Source organism: Grammomys surdaster, unplaced genomic scaffold (assembly GCF_004785775.1).
Source record: "Grammomys surdaster isolate TR1022 unplaced genomic scaffold, NIH_TR_1.0 165, whole genome shotgun sequence".
Classification (NCBI taxonomy): Eukaryota; Metazoa; Chordata; class Mammalia; order Rodentia; family Muridae; genus Grammomys; species Grammomys surdaster.
Window position 1 is genome coordinate 13,803,381 of NW_021604613.1, and position 19,195 is coordinate 13,822,575.

At 38.8% G+C, this 19,195-nt stretch overlaps 1 protein-coding gene across 4 annotated transcripts in view; it reads left to right on the top strand.

The window, feature by feature from the left end:
- The window catches only part of Carf (calcium responsive transcription factor), a 53,328-nt gene that overhangs the window by 8,231 nt on the left and 25,902 nt on the right, over window positions 1–19,195 (top strand). For 3 of the 4 annotated variants that reach the window (XM_028765590.1, XM_028765591.1, XM_028765592.1), the window contains exons 4-6: window positions 2,125–2,242; window positions 3,300–3,527; window positions 18,060–18,120. In XM_028765590.1, coding sequence (XP_028621423.1) covers window positions 2,168–2,242; window positions 3,300–3,527; window positions 18,060–18,120 — 364 coding nt within the window. In that variant the 5' untranslated portion in view covers window positions 2,125–2,167. Of the gene's footprint in view, window positions 1–2,124; window positions 2,243–3,299; window positions 3,528–18,059; window positions 18,121–19,195 lie in introns of those variants that run through there. The other variant, XM_028765594.1, reaches the window with a different exon arrangement.

The following is a 19,195-nucleotide window of genomic DNA, read 5'->3' on the forward strand; positions in this document are numbered from 1 at the left end:
TCTACAGAGTGAGTTCCAGGACAGCCAGGGCTATACAGAGAAACATTTTCTCCAAAAAAAAAAAAAAAAAAAAAAAAAAAAAAAAAGATTACCATTGTCATCTTCTTCAGGATTTAAATAAATTATTCTTTGATAATTTCATACATACATACATACACTGTATCTTAATCATAGACAATCTAAATTCTGCTTCCTCTAGACATTCCCAATACTTGTCCCACGCACCTTCATAACCCACTGAGTCCAGTTAGTGCTACCACAGGCTACCACCTGAAGAAAACTTACTACCCATTGTCCAGGAGAAATCAGTTGCCAATAGCTCCTCAGCTAAGGATCGAGCCTTGTGAGCCCCTCTTCCCTGCATCCTCTTCCAAGAATATTGATTAGCTTATTTTTTTTTTTTAACAGGAAACCATAGCTGCTAGAAGTTCATGAGGGCAATGATTATGTTATGACCAGAAGACATTTCATGATACTCGTTTCCATCCCTGGTTCCTATGTTCTTTCCCACCCCTCCCCCTTTCTTGAGCTTTGGAGGGTACATAGAATGGTATTTCCTGAGCCTTGAGGGGAAGGTAGAATGGATTAAATATCCCATTTGGGGCTGAGCACTCAACATTCTCCAAGTCTGAGTACTTTGACTGCAACCCACTGCAGAAAAAAAGCTTTCCTGACCAGAATTGAGAGCAGCACAAATCTCTGGCTCTAAACATATTTAGAGGGCAGTTTGATGTGTTCATTTAGCAAAACAATAGCAGGTTTCCTTTTAGCAGCTATGACCTCTAGCCATGGGCTTTTGACTAGGTTTACAGTACCAATGTCCCTCCTATATAGTTGGCTTCAAATCCAATTAGGAAGCAGTTGTTACCTCCATAACAATAATGCCATTGATTACCAGTGAGCACACCTCACCGGTAGGTCACTCTTATACCATACAGGGTTTACTACTGAGTCAGTCCATTAATGCCTTTTTCCTCCCAGTGGCCAGAACATCTAGCACCTTCTAGCACTATGCAAACTAGCTCATAGAGAGGAAGTTATAAGGTCAGTTCTAGCTTGAGTTCTCTAGGTACTACAATAAAAGTCTGTTGTGTCTTCAGTAGTAGGGCCTTACAAACTCATCCTTGGTTGGCTACATAAATATATCTGGTAGTTTCCTCTTATCTGAAGCTTTAACTGAAAAACCTTTTTTATTGTTAGTTGTGGGTAGGATGTATGTGTGCATGTACCACTCATTCATGTGGAGACCAGAAGATTTTCCCTACTGAACTGTCTTGTAGGCCCCACATCACTCTTTGTAATTTCAGTTTCCTGTGGCCAGCCATGTCTAGAAAATACTAAACAAAAAATTTTAGGAATAACTTTTACTGTAGTATAGTATAATCATTCTATTTTATTATTGTTATAACTTATCTTTTATTGTGCCTAATAGACCTAATATAGAAATGCTGAAATAGAAATGCACATGAAGGATTTGGTCTCTTCTGAGGTTTTTAGACATCCATGAGAGTATTCAGAATGTTCCTTGTAGGACACATATTCCATGGATGTGTAGTCCTGTAAGGATGAAGGCAACCTTTTCTAAAATTCTGTGATGCCGTATAATTAGTGTATTTTGAGGGACACATATTCCATGTATGTGTAACGCCATCAGCCCGAAGGCAGCGTTTCTGTGGTTGCATAAGGCCATATAGATTAGCATGTTCTAAAGGACACATGTTCTCATACATGCACAGTCCCATTCATACCGAGGCATCTGTTCAAAAATTACATAATGTTGTGTAGGTTACATCCAACCCATAAAATTAAACTTCTATTAAATAATTGTGCAGTGAGTGTAACATAACTTTATAATACAAATTCAATTTTAGTGAGCAAACATAGGATGCAATCAAGGACAGAATGAGGAACTATGTAGTCCTAATATTTAATTTGCCTTAAATGCATTCTGGTGCGTTGGTAAGTTAATTAACAAAAACAGTAATTTTCCATCTATAGAAAGGAAAATATTTTACTTAAATTGTATAAGATACCATAGTATGGAAGGTGAAACTTTTACTTAGGATTAACATCCCCATAAAAACATCCTTAGTTGTACAGTTGACCAGGTGTCTCATCTTTCAGCCATTAACTAATCGGAGAAGATGGAACTGAGCGTGAAGCCAGCATGGAGCAGCGTCACTCTTTAGGAGGCAACTGTGACGATGGTGAGAGGTCAGAAAGAGAAGCTCAGGGATTTGAGGTAGGGGCTCACCAGGAGAGTGTTCCCAACCTAAGAGCAGCATGACATTTAACACCTTTTCATGCTTAAAGAACAGTTAGTTGTTCTCATAGTGACACAAGATTTTTAATATGCCAGGAATGGAAGTACACACTTGTTTTTCCAGCACTCAGAGACACAGGCAGAGGATCAAGAGTTTAAGGTCAGGCCTGGGATACATATTTGAGATACTGTTTCAAAAAGTTTTTTGGTTTTTTTTACATATTTATCATATTTAATGATATAGAATTTTTTATAGTAATGCTTAGGTATAGCCATAAAATTTGTGTACTCAAAATATGTTTTTAAATTATATTTCACTTTGTTCAAAAATCCATTTGAGGGACTTTGTTCAAAAGCATCCCTGAGGAAATAAAGACTTAAAAAATATAAAAGTCAACAATTTGACTTAAGACAGCTGTTCTCAACTTGTGGGTTACAACCCATTTTGGGATTGAATGACCCTTTCACAGGGTCATTCTGAAAACAACTATTTATATTATAATTCATAACAGTAGCAAAATTACAGTTATGAAGTAGCAATGAAAATAATCATATGGTTGGGGTTACCACAACATAAGGAACTGTATGAAAGGGTCGCAGCATTAGGAGGGTTGAGAGCCACCGACCTAAGAAAACTTAGGGTTAGAATGTAGCTCAGTGTAAATAGTTTGCCTAGCATGTAGAAGATCTTGGGTTCAATATCCAGCACTAAAAAGACCCAAAGTCCCTGGGCCTTAGTAGCACACGCCTTTAGTCTCAGCACTTGAGGCAAAGGCAGAGGAAGGCAGATCTCTGTAGTTCCAGGCTAGCCTGGTCTACAGTGTGAATTCCAGGACAGCCAGGGCCATGTAGAGATACTGTCTAAAACAACATAAAAAATAAAAATGAAAAAAACCCCTTTTGTTGCAAAAGTAAAATGAACAATTAACTGTAGCATAAATGTCTTTTTATGTTTAGTATACAGTCTTTTTTGAAATTGTAAAAATATGGTATATTTTACGAAGACTGAAGTACATTTTTTTTTTCTTTTCAAAAGCATCTGACCTGTATGGACTCTGGGAATCCTTCCTTTGGACAAAATGATCCCCCTACCATTTTGCCCATTACTGCTCCTAAAACACATGATTCACTCACATCACAGGATATGCCAGAGACACTGACTGACACACAGGCCCTTCATGAAGAGCAGTTTCATCTTTTGGACCAAAATGGGCAGCCTATTCAATATGACCTTCAGTCTTTGGGAAATTCTACTGCACAAATGGTGAGAATATTATAACTAGTGAATATTATGTTATTATAGTATTTAACAATGTGTATTAATCATGCTAAATTAGTTGTCTTTTTTGTGTATTTGTTTGTTTGGTTCTTTGAAACAGGATTTCTTTGCATAGCCCTGGCTGTGCTGGAACTCACTCTGTAGACCAGGCTGGCCTCAAACTTGGAGATCTGCCTGCCTCTGCCTCCCAAGTGCTGGGATTAAAGGTATACACCACCACTGCCCAGTGACCCTAGTTTGTTTGTTTGTTCATTCATTTGCTCATTCATTCATTCATTTGTTCGTCCCTCCGTCAGTTCATGATTCCTTCCCTCCTTCTCTCTCTCTCTCTTTGCCGGCCCCCCCCCCCCCCCTCCCTCCCTCCCTTCTTTCCCTTTAAATTCTTGTCTCTTATATCCTGTCTGCAGTTTACTCTCCCTAGTCTTTTCCCACCATCTCTCCTTTCCCCCAGATCCACCCCCACCTTCCTCCCCTCAGAAAAGAGTAGGCTTCCTAGGGACATCCACCAAATGCAGTATAACAAGCTACAGTTAGATTAGGCATTTACTATCTCATCAAGCCTGGACAGGCAACCCAGGAGGAGGAAAAGGGTCCCACAAGAAGGCAAAAGAGTCAGGGACAGTCCCCACTTCCACTGTTATGATTCCCACAAGAACACCAAGTTACTCAGCCATAACATATACTCAGAGGACCTAGGGCAGACCCCTATAGGCTCCCTAATCTCTGTAGCCCCATGAGTCCTAGTCAGTTGATTCTATGGGTCATGTTCTCATGGTATGCCTGACACCTCTGGTTTCTACAATCCTCTCTCCCCTCCTCTGCAGGACTTCCTGAGCTCTGTCTAATGTTTGGCTCTGGGGTTCTGCTTCTACCCCCATCAGTTGCTGGGTGAAATCTCTTTGGTATTTCTGATGACGATTATGCTAGACTGCAGTCCCAGAACTCTCTTCAGGCAGAACAATCTATAGGTTGAAGATTTTGTGGCTGGGTTGGTGTCCCAAACCCTCTACTTGAGGCCTTGCCTGGTTACAGAATATGGCTGGTTCAGGCTCCAAGAATCCACATTACTAGGAGTCTTTGCTAGAGTTACTCTCATAGATTCTACAGAGTTTCCATTGCACTAGGTTTCTACCTTGCCTCCAAAATGCCCCCCAGTTCCAGTCATTGACCTCAGCATTTTCTCCTGCCCATCCCTCCTATTCCCAACCCCACTTGCCCCCAGCACACCAGCAAAATCTATTGTATTTTCCATTCCCAGGGAGATCCTTGCATTACCCCTTAAGCCCTCCTTGTTACTTAACCTCTCTTTGGTCATGTGAGTTATAGCATGATTGACTTTTACTTTACAGCTAATATCCACTTAAAACTGAGTACATACTATGTTTGTCTTTCTAGGTCTGGGCTATCTCACTTAGGATGATTTTTCTAGTTCTATCCATTTGCCTGCAAATATCATGATGTCATTTTTTTTTTTTTTTTTTTTTTTTTTTACAGCTGAGCAGTATTCCATTGTGTAAATGAACTGCATTTCCAGGAGTGGTACAGCTGGGTGTTGAGGTAGATTGAGTCTCAATTTTCTGAGAAACCACTATATTGATTTCCAAGGTGGCTGTACAGTTTCACCAACAATGGAGTGCTCCCACTGCTCCATATCCTGGCTAGAGTGAGCTGTCACTTGTGTTTTTTATCTTAGCCATTCTGACAGGTGTAAGATGGAATCTCAGAGTTGTTTTGATTTCCATTTTCCCGATAAATGAAGATGTTGAACATATCATGGAAGATCTTTCCATTTTCTGATATATTCTTCAATTTCCTTCTTTAAAGACTTGAAGTTTTTATAATATAGGTCTTTTACTTGCTTAGTTAGAGTTTCCCCAAGATATTTTATATTATTTGTGTCTATTGGGAAGGTTGTTGTTTCCCTGATTTCTTTCTCAGCCTGTTTGTCATTTGCTAATTTTTTGTTGTTGTTAATTTTGTATCCAGCCACTTTGCTAAAAGTGTTTCTCAGCTGAAGGAGTTCTCTGGTAGAATTGTTGGGGCTCACATATGTATAGCATCATATTATTTGCAAATATCAATACTTAGACTTCTTTATTTCTAATTTGTATCCCCTTGATCTCCTTTGTCTTATTGCTCTAGCTAGAACTTCAAATGCTATATTGAATAGATACAGAGAGAGTGGACAGCCTTATTTTGTTTCTGGTTTTAGTGGAACTGCTTTATGTTTCTCTCTATTAATTTGATGCTGGTGAAAGGCTTGCTGTAAATTATCTTTATTATGTTTAGTATGTCCCTTATATCCCTGATCTTTCCAAGACTTTTATTGTGAATGTGTGTTGGATTTTTGTCAAGGCTTTTTTAGCATAATGAGATGATCATGTGTCTTGTTTTCCTTTCAGTTTGTTTATACAGTAGATTACACTGATGGATTTTCAAATGTTGAACCATCCCTGCATCTCTGGGATGAAGCCTACTTGATCATGCTGGATGATCTTTCTGTTCTGTTTTTAGATTTGGTTTGTGAGTATTTTATTGAATATTTTTGCATCAATGTTTATGAGGGAAATTGGTCTGTAATTGTCTTCCTGTGTTGAATCTTTGTGTGATTTGTATATCAATGTGGCTGTGGCTGTATAAAATGAATTGGGCAATGTTCTTTCAGTTTCTATTTTGTGGAATAATTTGAGTAGTATTGGCATTAGCTCTTCTTTGAAAGTCTGGTATAATTCTGCACTAAAAACATTTGGTCCTGGGCTTTTTTTCTTGGAAGGCTTTTAATGATTGCTTCTATTTCTTTAGGGATTATAGGTCTATTTAAATTGTTTATCTGATCTTGACTTAAGTTTGGAAAATGGTATCTATCAAGAAGATTGTCCATTTCTTTAGGTTTTTTAATTTTGTGAATACAGTGTTTTGAGGTATGACCAAACAATTCTTTGGATTTCCTTGGTGTCCTTTGTTATACCCCCATTTTGTTTCTGATTTGTTAATTTGGATACTGTAAATACTGTCTTTGTCTTTTAGTTAGTTTGGAAAAGGGTTTGTCTACCTTACGGACTTACTCAAAGAACCAACTCTTTGTTTCATTGATTCTTTGTATTGTTCTCTTTGTTTCTATTTTATTGATTTCAGCCCTCAGTTTGATTATTTCCACTCCTTTTGGGTGTGCTTCCATCTTTTCATTCTAAAGCTTTCAGGTGTTTTTAAGTTGCTTGTAATGAGATCTCTTCAATTTCTTTATGAAGGCATTTAGTGCTATAAACTTTCCTCTTACACTGCTTTCATTGTGTACCATGAGTTTGGGTATGTTTTGCCTTAATTTTCATTGACTTCTAGAAAGTCTTTAATTTCTTTATTTTTTCCTTGACCCAGTGGTCATTCAGTAGAGAGTTCTTCAGTTTCCATGAAATTTCCAGCTTTCAGTTTTTTCTGTTGTTGAAATTTAGCTTTAATCCATGGTGGTCTGATAGGATACAGGGTGGGGGGCATTATTTCAATTTTCTTGTATCTTTAAGAATTGCTTTGTGATGGAGTATATGGTCAATGTTGGAGAATGTTCTGTAAGGTACTGAGAAGAGACTATATTCTTTTGTGTTTGGGTGAAATATTCTGTAGATAATTTTAGGTCCATTTGATTCATAACATCTATTAGCTCCATTATTTCTGTTTGGTTCCTGTCGTGATGACCTGTTCATTGGTGAGAGTGGGGTGTCACTATTAATGTGTAAGGTTTGATGTGTGATTTAAGCTTTAGTAATGTTTCTTTCATATATGTGGGTGCCCTTGCATTTGAGGAATAGATGTTAAGAATTGAAACATCATCTTGGTGGATTTTTCCTTTGATGAGTATGAAGTGTCCTTCTTTATCTCTTTTGATTAATTTTGTTTGAAGTCTATTTTGTTAGCTATTAGAATAGTTAGACCAGTTTGCTTCTTTAGTCCATTTGCTTGGAAAATCTTTTTCCAACCCTCTCCTCTGAGGTATTATCTTTCTTTGATGTTGAGGTGTGTTTCTTGGTGTCAAGGTATGAAGCAGAAGAATGGATCCTGTTTTCATATCCATTCTGTTGCCTGTGTCTTTTTATTGGAGAATTGAGTCCACTGATACTGAGAATTATTGTTGTTTTTAACAAAATCTCAATTGTTGGATTTTACCAATGAAGACTCAGGAGCCTGATGCTGGGGTGAAAGCCTGCTAGCTCAGAGAGTCAGAGGAAGCACACAGCTGACTGTCCTCCACAGCTGAAGTCCTAAAAGGAAGCTTTCCCTCTTCACAGTGCTTAAAAACCCCTCAAACTGTATGACTAGTAGTATAATGACAGAAAGTTTACATACACATGATAATCTTATAGATTTTGAGATAATATTTCTACCTTAAAAAAGTTTTAATGAGTAAAATGAAAACCAAAAGATTATGAGATTAGTAGCAATAGACTAGTCCCTTATTTCTTATTTTCTTCTGTCCCAAACCAGGTGGCTCTTCTTATATGAGACAGAGATTTTGAATTTTCCTTTAACAACATGTGTGGGTTTTGAGAAGGAGAGAGCCACGCTCCAACCCCAAAGCCAGCTTTAATTTTTGCCTGGGACTTCCTGGCCTGGAATAGGTTGAAGAGAGTCAGCGTTGGTCGCAGCTTTAAAGACTGGTGGTGTCTGGACATTCTAGCTCTCTAACCATACTAAATGCTTGTTGATAACTTCTAAAAAGTCCTAAAAACTTTCTAACTTGTTCTGAGGGTTAAAAGCCACTGACTTAGGTGATTAACACCTGTAGTAAATTAGCCTTTATTTGATCTCCACAAGAACTCTTAACTTCCAGCCTGCTAGTTGAAGTCTCAGGAAGAAAAGAGGGACACTTTGAAAAGTGATTTTAGTCTTTAATCCTAAATTTTCTCTAAAATGTTCTGTCTAAAAAGTTCTTTTTTTAAATTTTTATTTATTTTTTCTTTTTTTTCTTTTTGGTTTTTTGAGACAAGGTTTCTCTATGTAGTCCTGGCTGTCCTGGAACTCACTCTGTAGACCAGGCTGGCCTCGAACTCAGAAATCCACCTGCCTCTGCCTCCCAAGTGCTGGAATTAAAGGCGTGCACCACCACCGCCCGGCTCTAAAAAGTTTTCTATGAAAGTTCTGTAAGAAAGTTCTTCTAAATGGTTCTTCTCTCTAAAAAGTTCTTCTTCAGTTCTCTGTGCTCTCGTTTCCTAGTCTTGCTCTTTCCTCTTGCTCTAATGTAACAATGTTCTTGCTCTGAATCCCTTACTCCCAATGCCTGAACTCAATTGCTATACAATGTAATCATTCCTAGCCTTTTGTACATTTTCTAGGAGAACAGATCACATGGTTTATCTAAGCACCCCCCCCTTTTTTTTTTTACAAAAGTTCACTAGAAGTTCAAACAGAAATTCAAGTAATACATTGAATAAGAATTTTACAACAGAGAATGTTTATATGCATATCCATTAAGAATAATTATCTGGCTAAACATTCATTGTCTGTCACAAACTCAACAGGTTCATTGAAATTTAAAAAACATAATTTTTTTTTCTTTTTTTTGTTTTTCGAGGCAGGGTTTCTCTGTGTAGCCCTGGCTGTCCTGGAACTCACTCTGTAGACCAGGCTGGCCTCGAACTTGGAAATCCACCTGCCTCTGCCTCCCAAGTGCTGGGATTAAAGGCATGCATCACCATTGCCCGGCAACAAACAAGATTTTTGTGACTAAGTTATTAGTAAAGTTTCATATAGATAAACCCCGTCAATATTTTATCTTCTGTCCTCGTTCCTTAGTTCCCTTTTTATGATCTTTGATTAATTGTTTTACAACCTCTTGGAATGTGCTTTTAAGTTGTAGATGCTGCTTGCTATCTCAAAAGCAGTTAACTCATGACACTTGAAGACTGGCAGAGTTCTCATTGCAGTTTTGATTATCAGAGAGGACTTAATATAAAAGAGCTTAATTACTAATATAATTTTAGGAATTCTTATAGGATCATCATTAAGAATTAAGAAATCATCTCTTTGTCTATATAGCATCACTGCAAGACAATACATCTTCATAGATCTGCAGAGATCTGCTCACAGGGTGGGCTAATACCTAGTGATTGTTATATATATTTTATAATAACAGGAAAACATTAATAGCAGGAGTCTTTCCTAAACTGTAATTCTCTTGGCCTTGCCTAGAGAAGTAAATCTGTCAATAACTTTAACAGTCCATGGGGGAACCATCTCAAGAAGATCACTTGTTAGTTTTTAGCTTCTCCTAAATGGCCTCTAGCAATTTTTAAAATGAATCGGGACCACATGAAGACCATTTGACACTTACTTCTGTAGAGGGCACCAGAGACAAGCTGGAGGTGGGTGATACTATTTGGCCAATCTAATTTACTCGTTTTCTTGGGACACTTTCTTTTGATGACCCATCTTCTTTCTTCAGATGTTTCACTTGTCCAGTGGTCTCCAGTTTCCTTAGTTGGATGCTTCTATTCTCCTGGAAAGATAAACAACACCCTGACCCAACCCTAACTCTAAGGGATTCCATTTTTGTCAGGTTATATCTTTCCTAGGGCAAAATGTATTTTGGCAACAGAACAAGTATTACCTTTCAGTTGAAACTTAAAAAATTCTTTTGAAGATCTGAAACTAAATATACCTTAGTATATGTGGATAAATATGCCTATATTCCCTTTTCACTTTATATATAAATTCAAGGTTTAAGTGTATTTTTAGATCACAAAGAACATTCACTTTGAATTTCACCTTGTCTTTTACAATCAGCTTTTAAATTTACATCACGGTAACTCCCGTGTTCCTGCCTCTGCCTCCCAAGTGCTGGGACTAACGGTGTGTGCCTTAATCATTGGGAGTGTGAGCCATCACCTGGCTATGAATTCCTTGTAATAGTTATTCTCACAGGGTTGTCCTTGTTTAATTTGATTCTCCATTACCCCTTATGTTTTAGTGTTAGGGGTAAACTTTCAAGTTTTTCAAATGTGTAATCTATGTCATTCTGATTTTTTTGATTTTTTGCTGAATTTGTTCCCTGGCAAATAAATATTAATATTCTGGACTTAATTAAACATATGGCAATTTGTCCAATATTTCATTATTTCCAGATGTTTTGTCTGTCTTACCTTTATTTGCTACATAAATTTGATGTGTTTGCCAGGCTTTTTAGGTTTTGCCATTTTCCATTCATACCTCCTATGACCAGATACTGAGAGACCAGATCTTTTGGGTTCAGACTCCATCTTAAAGAACCTGACCTAAGGTTGAACTCGAGTTAACTAATAAGCCAGCACCCAGCACTAGTTTTCAGGCTACTCCCTAATAAGCTGGCGTCTAGCACCAGTGTCCAGGTAACTACTCCCCAACAAATCTACAGCTCCAGGTTACGAGCCTGCCCCTGGTACTTTACTTCCTAACAACCACCAATGAGGAGAAAAACAAAGTTAAGTTTATGGATTGGCTCCCAGAACCAGCCAATTATGTTAAAGTCCATAATGCCCCCTCCCCTGCCGTCCAAATCAAATATGTGCCAGGATAGAGCCCCTCCCTCCCACTTGTTTACTTGCCTCTATACATGATTGCCTGAAACTGGGCTTGGGGCTGCACACTCCCGTTCTGAAACGGTGGCCCAAGCTTGAGCTTAAATAAAGAGACCCTAGAGCAGTTGCATCAGAGTTGGCTCCTGGGCGGTCTTTCGGGATTCACAAATGCTTCCTGGCACAATATCTTCGCCATCTATCTGCCAGTTACTGGTTTTCCATTTTGATGACCATATAGCAGCTATGCCATTCCACACGCACCATGAATTGAAGAAAGTAGATATTTTCCTTTTGCTTTCCTGGTTGTTTGTCTTACAGCCAATATTGCTGCACTGATTTTGTTGTTCCTTCCTCAGTATTGGCCATTCCATCCCCCAGTCTATAAGCTGTCACTTTCTATTAGTTTTGGTTCCTTCAGTGGTTGCTAAGTCATCAGTAAACATGCATTAGCCCAGTGTTGTGACCATTCCCTCAGTCCCCACACGTCAATAGGTACCTCTTTTGGGGAACAGGGGGTGAGCAGATTAGGCAACTGAGCTATTTTCTCAGTGTGGGAAGGCACAGACCTCTTTGCTACCACATGCTGTCAAGAAGGAATTCACATAGGTACCAGTTCCACTGTTATACCTTTTCTTCCATGACTAAGCCTGTGAGGGACTCTGCCTTCACACAGACCCAATCCATCATTGTAAAGGAACACATTTATGACCATAGGGTGGCAAATACTGGTGGAATCCTTTTGCTCTATGAAGAGTCACCAGTTGCCAATTCACCAATAAATATGATATCCATAAGTAGGGTATTAGTCAGGGTTGCAAGCTTGAAGATGAGCTTACCGGCAGTCACAAAAGCTGCTCTTTGTTCCTGTCCCCATTGGAAATTAGTTGCCTTTCTAGTAACTGTAATTTTTCTTTTGTCATAAGCCATTGTTCCACCCATACAGGCTAACCCTTTTAAAGGTAGGGTAGGTGGTTCCTTTGAAAGACCAACATCTGTTGTGTCTTGCTTATAGACCACCTGGACACTCTGACTGTTTTTGATAATACATTTTCACAATCATTATTTTATGCTTTCTTTCTGAGATTGGAGGAATGTTAATCTGTATTTTCCATTGCTGCTACAAACCATGAATTCCCATAAATTCATGACTATATTAGCCACATACGGCTTTAACTTTCTCATATGTCTTTCTGGCCCTGTACATTTTACCTATCTTGTATTTTGTTTTACCTGAGATAAAATTACAATCTCTAGACGCTGAATGTGTATCTCCTGAAGAGGCCAATCTATGATGCCAAGATTTTGTTGTGGGAAATGATAATAAATGGCCCGACATGCTTCTGAAGCTATTGCCAGCACAAGGCCCCAGCTAGGCAGGCTCTCCAGTTAGGGGCGGGGAGCAGATGTCTCCATCCAACTCGCTAATTTCCCTTGCCGTGGTTGCTGCCATGCCAGCCCCATGCAATGACTGTGAAGACCTCCACAGAGGGGAGACCCTCACTCAAGTCTCAGAAAGTCTCGACCACCCAGTAATCTGCTCGAGACACCGTGTACCGGAGCAATAGCGAGGTTTATTAGGGCGTGTGACAGCTAGCTGCTGGTCAATTCGTATGTCCACGCAGGAGCTGAATTGACCCCGACAGACAGTTTGAGAGGGGTTTTTAAAGGGAAAAACCACAAACCAAGGAATGGGGAGGGGGACAAGGGGTTGTTAAGGTGGCATAACATAAAGATAGCGGAACATTTTAAAGGAACCCAACCTACATGAGTCAGGGTCATGTGAAAACTCTCTCTACGCTTATCTTTCTCAAGAATGTGGTCTTGCCCTGTTACTTTGGCCTTGCCCTGTCACTGCGGTTCCCAGCTTGGTTCCCAGCTTGGTTCTACCTAGCTCACCTGCATTCTTTCCTTTTTCTTTGTGGTCGGCCAGCTCCAGTAATGGTGACTGGTCTTTTTATATTCTTAACTTGTTTCATGGCTCGGTTTCTCAGAAAATTTTCCATGTCCTTATAAAGAAAGCCTAAAGAATATTTTATATGTCTAAAAAGGATTCTATATACCCAGTATCTATAATTTTTCACTCTACAACTGCCCACCTCGCGGTTAGATATCACAATATCCAGTAACCAGGTAAAATCAAAACTCTTGAAGGTTATAGTTAATCAGTCGGATTTACATATCAACAATTCTCAAATCACAAGATTTGACAAAGAATTGACAAAATCACACAGTAATTTCTGAGCCAAATGATATGGATACAAGCTGCCCAACTAGATTAGACAGGTTATCCCAATTATTCTATCCCTAGATGATATTCATAACTACCCGTGGCTATTTAAGATCAGGATCTTCTTCCTGTCCATCCTCCATCTTGATTCTTCTCCTCCCTCACCTGAGAGACTCCCTCTGTCTCCAACACTTAGCTCCGCCTCCCTTTTCCCTGTCCAATCACAGGCCACCTGCTGCACTCATGCTTTAATTGGACAGGGGAAATTCTGCCACAAGATTTTGGTGAAATTATCATTACATCTGCTTCTATGACTACTAAATCTTCAATTTCAATGTCATTTATTTGTATTTTTAACTTTTGTCTCTGATCATTTATAGCAGTTTGCCAAAATATTTGTTTTCTGATTTCTTCCAAATATTTTGTTTTATCTATTGAAACTGTTTTGTCCTTGATTACATCCAGGCCACTGTTGTTTTTAAAACAACAGTGTTAAATCTTTTAATTGCTCTGTGGATGATTTTCTCTGACGCTGACAGGGAATGATTAATCAAATTTGAAATCAGAGCCTGCTGGAGGTCCCTTAGGGTATTTCCTGATGGCAAAAGGTTACCTTGCCCATCCGTTGCTGACCTGCATTCGTTAGTCCAGTGCCAGGCTTTACCACGTCTTCTGCTTGCTCCAGAACGCGGGGGCCTTCTTTATGGATTATCTCTAGAAAAAAAACATTGTTTCTAGTAATGCCTTGCCTATAATCTCTTTTCAAATGACCTTGCTTACCACAATTAAAACATCTGACATTCTTATTTTTCTTAAAACTTTTGGAAATTACTTTTCCTATCAGAGTAGCATTATAAACATGAGAGCCAACATCAGCCGTATCTATAATCCTTTCATCTATTGGTGCCGATCTTGCCTTTAAAGGCCTCACCACCCTTTTGCATTCTGAATTAGCGTTTTCAAAAACCAAAGATTCAATTAGCATTTTTATGACTTTTGAATCTAATACTATTCTATTTACAGCTGAAGTCAATCTTTACATAAAAGCAGTGAAGTCTTCTTTGGGGACTTGTATAATTTTAGAAAATGACTCAGACTTCTTTCCTGATTCTCCAACCTTGTCCCAAGCACTTAAAGCTGCTAAATGACAAAGTGCCAATGTTATGATCATCAGATTCAAGCTGCCTTTGTAACTCAACCTATTGACCTTCACCTAGCAACTGATCCTGGGAAATATTAATACCTCTAGCCCTATTTCATTATTCTAAGGCCCTGGCTTCGTCTTTCACCGTGTGCACCATTGTAACAGGGCCAATTTCTAATATTGCTGTTATCAAATATTTCCAGTCTTGGAGGATAATTCTGTTCTGAGTTACCCATGAATTTAATATCTGCTCCACATAGGGCAAATGCAAATAATATGAAATGATTGCTTCCTTGAATCTCCTCAAATCTAATATGTATACAGGGTTCCATTTACCTGCATCATAACTTTGGGGGTGCCTATCATATACTGGTAAGTATTGTTTATTAACTGGATAAACTAAGGTTGGTTTCTAACAACCTTGGGCCACCCCTCTTCAGTTTCATCATGTGCTGGTACAGTAGGTTCTTGTTTAAATTCCTTTGTCTGTATCTGAGTATTTTTATGATTTTCATTTGTAAGTCTTTCTAAGGCTTGCATCTTATTAACCCACATATGGCTACTAAGGATAAAATATGAAATACCAAAATGATAATAACCATAATCACTATTGAGCCAATTTCAGTTCAGTCATTTAGCTTTTCACTTTCTGCTTCTGTTTTCAGGCCATCTAAAGTAGCACTTACGGGGTCCTGGCACCTTGTTTTACAGTATTTACCATCCTTAGCTCTCTTTTTGAGGACTTCCAGGTAACTTATCAAATCTAATGGCTTCTTAATTTGTCTGCAGCTGGCATGGTTTTTCTGTCCATGTGGTTGTGCCTCATGTTGGAGCATGAAATGTTTTTAACAAAATCTCAGTCATTCTATTTTACCAGTAAAGACTGGGAGCCAGATGCTAGAGTGAAAGCCTGCTAACTCAGAGGCAGAGGAAGCACCCAGATGCTCTTATCCCACAGATGACAGACTTCCCTACAGGAAGCTCTCCCGCTCTATACCATCTCAAAAACCCCTCAAACTGAAATGTGCCTCTCTTCTACTTCCCATGTGTGTATCTGTCCTCCTGACTTATTCTCTGTGTTATTTTTACTGTGTTCACTTCCTGTCAACTGATTGCTTGTTCTGCCTCTTGACCTGTGGTTGACTTTATTTAGTCCTGTTTAAAATAATCAAAAAGCTCTTGAATTAAAGTGTGTGCCAGGGATGAGCCACACCACAACTAGAGACTGGTTTTTCCAGTAAATAAAACAATTCTGGGTTCATAGTGTGATAAAATATCCTGCAACAAGTTATTGATGGTTGCCTTAGTCAGGGTTTCTATTCCCGCACAAACATCATGACCAAGAAGCAAGTTGGGGAGGAAAGGGTTTATTCAGCTTACACTTCCATACTGCTGTTTATCACCAAAGGAAGTCAGGACTGGAACTCAAGCAGGTCAGGAAGCGGGAGCTGATGCAGAGACCATGAAGTGATGCTACTTACAGGCTTACTTCCCCTGGCATTCTCAGCTTGCTTTCTTATAGAACCCAAGACTACTAGCCCAGAGATGGCACCACCCACAAGGGGCCCTCCCTCCTTGATCACTAATTGAGAAAATACCTTATAGCTGGATCTCATGGAGACATTTCCTTAACTGAAGCTCCTTTCTCTGTCATAATTCCAGCTTGTGTCAAGTTGACACAAAACCAGCCAGTATTGTTACTTGGCCTTTTCCCTTGCAGCTTTAATATTCTTTCTTTGTTCTGTATGTCTAGTGTTTTGATTATTCTGTGGCACAGGAACTTTCTTTTCTGGTCCAATTAGTTTGAGGTTCTGTAAGCTTCTTGTACTTTTATAGGCATGTCCTTTACGTTAAAAAAAAAAAAAATCTTGGGGGGGGGTGATGGCGCACACCTTTAATCCCAGCACTTGGGAGGCAGAGGCAGGCGGATTTCTGAGTTTGAGGCCGGCCTGGTCTACAGAGTGAGTTCCAGGACAGCCAGGACTATACAGAGAAACCCTGCCTCGAAAAACCAAAAAAAAAAAAAAAAAAAAAAATCTTCTTCTTAGTTAGTATACCTAGGTTGGGTATTGGGTTACACTTCTGATTGTGTAGTTATCTTGTTATTGAGCATTACCGAACTTATAAAGCCTTTGATTAACATTTAAAAAAAATAAAAAAAATTTTCTATGATTTTGTTAAGTATATTTTCTGAGTTTTTGAGCTGGGATTCTTGTCCTTTTCTAATTCCTATCTCTAGGATTAGTCTTGATTATTTTCATTTCCTCTTCACGGACATCTATCAGCTTCATAAAGCTGGTTGTAAGGTCATTTTCTTGTGCTTCAGCTGATTTGGACTATATTGCCTTGGCTGTTATTGACTATACTCTTACACTAGCACTTAGACATCTGGGTTTGGGATACTTATAGGTTTAGGTGCTGATTTCTGAGTTTGACTTTGTTGGATGGGTGTTTTTATTCCTTGGTTTGTTTCCTCATTGGTCCTCTGGTCTTTGTGGCCTGGATTTCTGGCAGCTGAAGTAACCTCTGATCCAGAGGTAAGATTCTGTCCAACTTGGGGCTGGACTTCTGGCAGTTAGCCTGGCCTTGGGTGCAGCAGGGGGTCTCTATCCAAGTTGGGATAAGCTGATAAGGAGGGAAGTGGGGGCTCTGAGTGAGTGGAGGGGTCTGCTTGTGGGCTACAATCTGTGGTTCTGAGGATGTTGTGGTGTCTGGTCTAGCAGGGAATCTCTGCCTGAGTTCGCCTGTTCTTCTGGCTTGCTTGGCCTGCACCTATTCTTCAAATTGTAGTGGCCTGCTCCTTTACAATGAAAGTCCACCCAAGTTGGGGTGGGCACATGGCAGTGGTAGGGAACCAACCTTAGTTTCTTGATACTATTGACTTATACATTATATTGGAAATATTCTTTCCATGGTCTTGTTTTGTGTTTGTTTGTTTGTTTATTTGTTTGTTTGATTATTCATATGGTTTTCTAGACAGGGTTTCTCTGTGCAGTCCTGGCTATCCTGGAACTTACTCTGTAGAAAAAGGTGGTCTCTAACTCAGAGATTCCCTGTTTCTGCCTGCTGGAACTAAAGGCATGCCCCACTACCACTACCCAGCCAACCTTGTTTTGTTTTGTTTTTCCTTTTTGAGCACAAAGAGTACAAAGAGTATTTAAAACAGTCCTTAGCTGCTCGTGTCTAGGCACTCTGGTGTTTAAGATAAACTGACTATAATATATAACTAATGTTTACTTGTAAGTTACTTTTTATTTTTGAGTCAGGGTTTCATGTAGCCCAAGCTGGCTTTTCACTCTGTGTTACTAAACTCCATGCATGTGCTGTCATCATGAAGAACATAGTGCCTGAGACCATAGGCTATGTCAGACTGATTTTTTTGAATCCTAGCTTCAGCACTTGTCAGCCATGGGACCTTAAAACAATTGGCATGTGTTTCAGAGTTGTATCTATAGAGTTAAGTGATACATTCCATAATGGAAGTGGTGTGTACTTAAATAATTTAATAATTCCGATAAATCAAAATGGCATGTGTATTTGTTTAATGCCTCCAAGATGATCACTGCATCTGACAGGTGCTTCATATAACTCCATCTCCCCAGACAGGGATGCAGCAAGTGGTTATACCCCAGGAGCCATTTGTGGATGTGCAGAGTCCTCAAGGTGAGTCCGTATGGGATGGGTGCTTTACAAACTAAGGTCAGACTCTAGAACATTTCCTAGGGAAGTCCACAGTAACCTCAGTTGTTTAGGTAAGATTGTGAACTGAGTGATTAGAAAAAGGTTTTTAGCCCAAATAAATCTTAAGTTCATTTTTCAATTCCCGTCTAGGTTAGCTGTCTATTTCATTTTGGGATTTTATGAAGCTGCCTGACTCTTGCTTCCTCCCAAATGACCAGTGAGCACAAAATAAATTACTGTAAATTATAGCAGCAACAATAGAAATAGCAATGGTAGCACAAATATAATACTTACGTACAGAAATTTTTTATGTTTACATTTTATTGATATTTTTGTTAGCTCTGAGATCCATTCCTTTCTCTTTTAACAGCTGTTTGACTCTTCTGCTTTCTCCCATTTGTTTCACATACAGGGAAGAGAATCAGGATTCCCCAGCCCCCCTCCCCCCGCCCTTTCCCCCTGCCTATTTGGTAATATCCTTATTAATTTTCTTTCTTCCCTTCATAATGCAGTTTAATGTCTTTTTAATATTACTGCTGCACTGTTTTGTTCGTTTCTAAATAGTGGTTTAGGATAGTTATTTTTTGCTTTTGTTTTATGTTATATTGTCTTCATTAACTGTCACTGAAAATTAAACCAAAAACATGGTTTGTAGAAACAGTATAAACACAAATATAAGTAATTTTTTTTTTAATATTTATTTATTTATTTTATTATGAGTACACTGTAGCTGTCTTTGGACACACCAGAAGAGGGCATCCAATCTCTTTATGGATGGTTGTGAGCCACCATGTGGTTGCTGGGATTTGAACTCAGGACCTCTGGAAGAGCAGTCCGTGCTCTTAACCGCTGAGCCATCTCTCCAGCCCTATAAGTAATTTTTAATTTTCATATTATATGTGAAACTCTTTAATAATTATTTGTATTGTTTTAAAATCATAGCTATTAAATATAAGTTTAAAAAGTTATATACAACATAAAAGTAGATAAGTTTATAAGTGACAATCTCAATAAAGCATTTAAAGTTTTGGATTTTTTTTTTTTTTTTTTTTTTTTT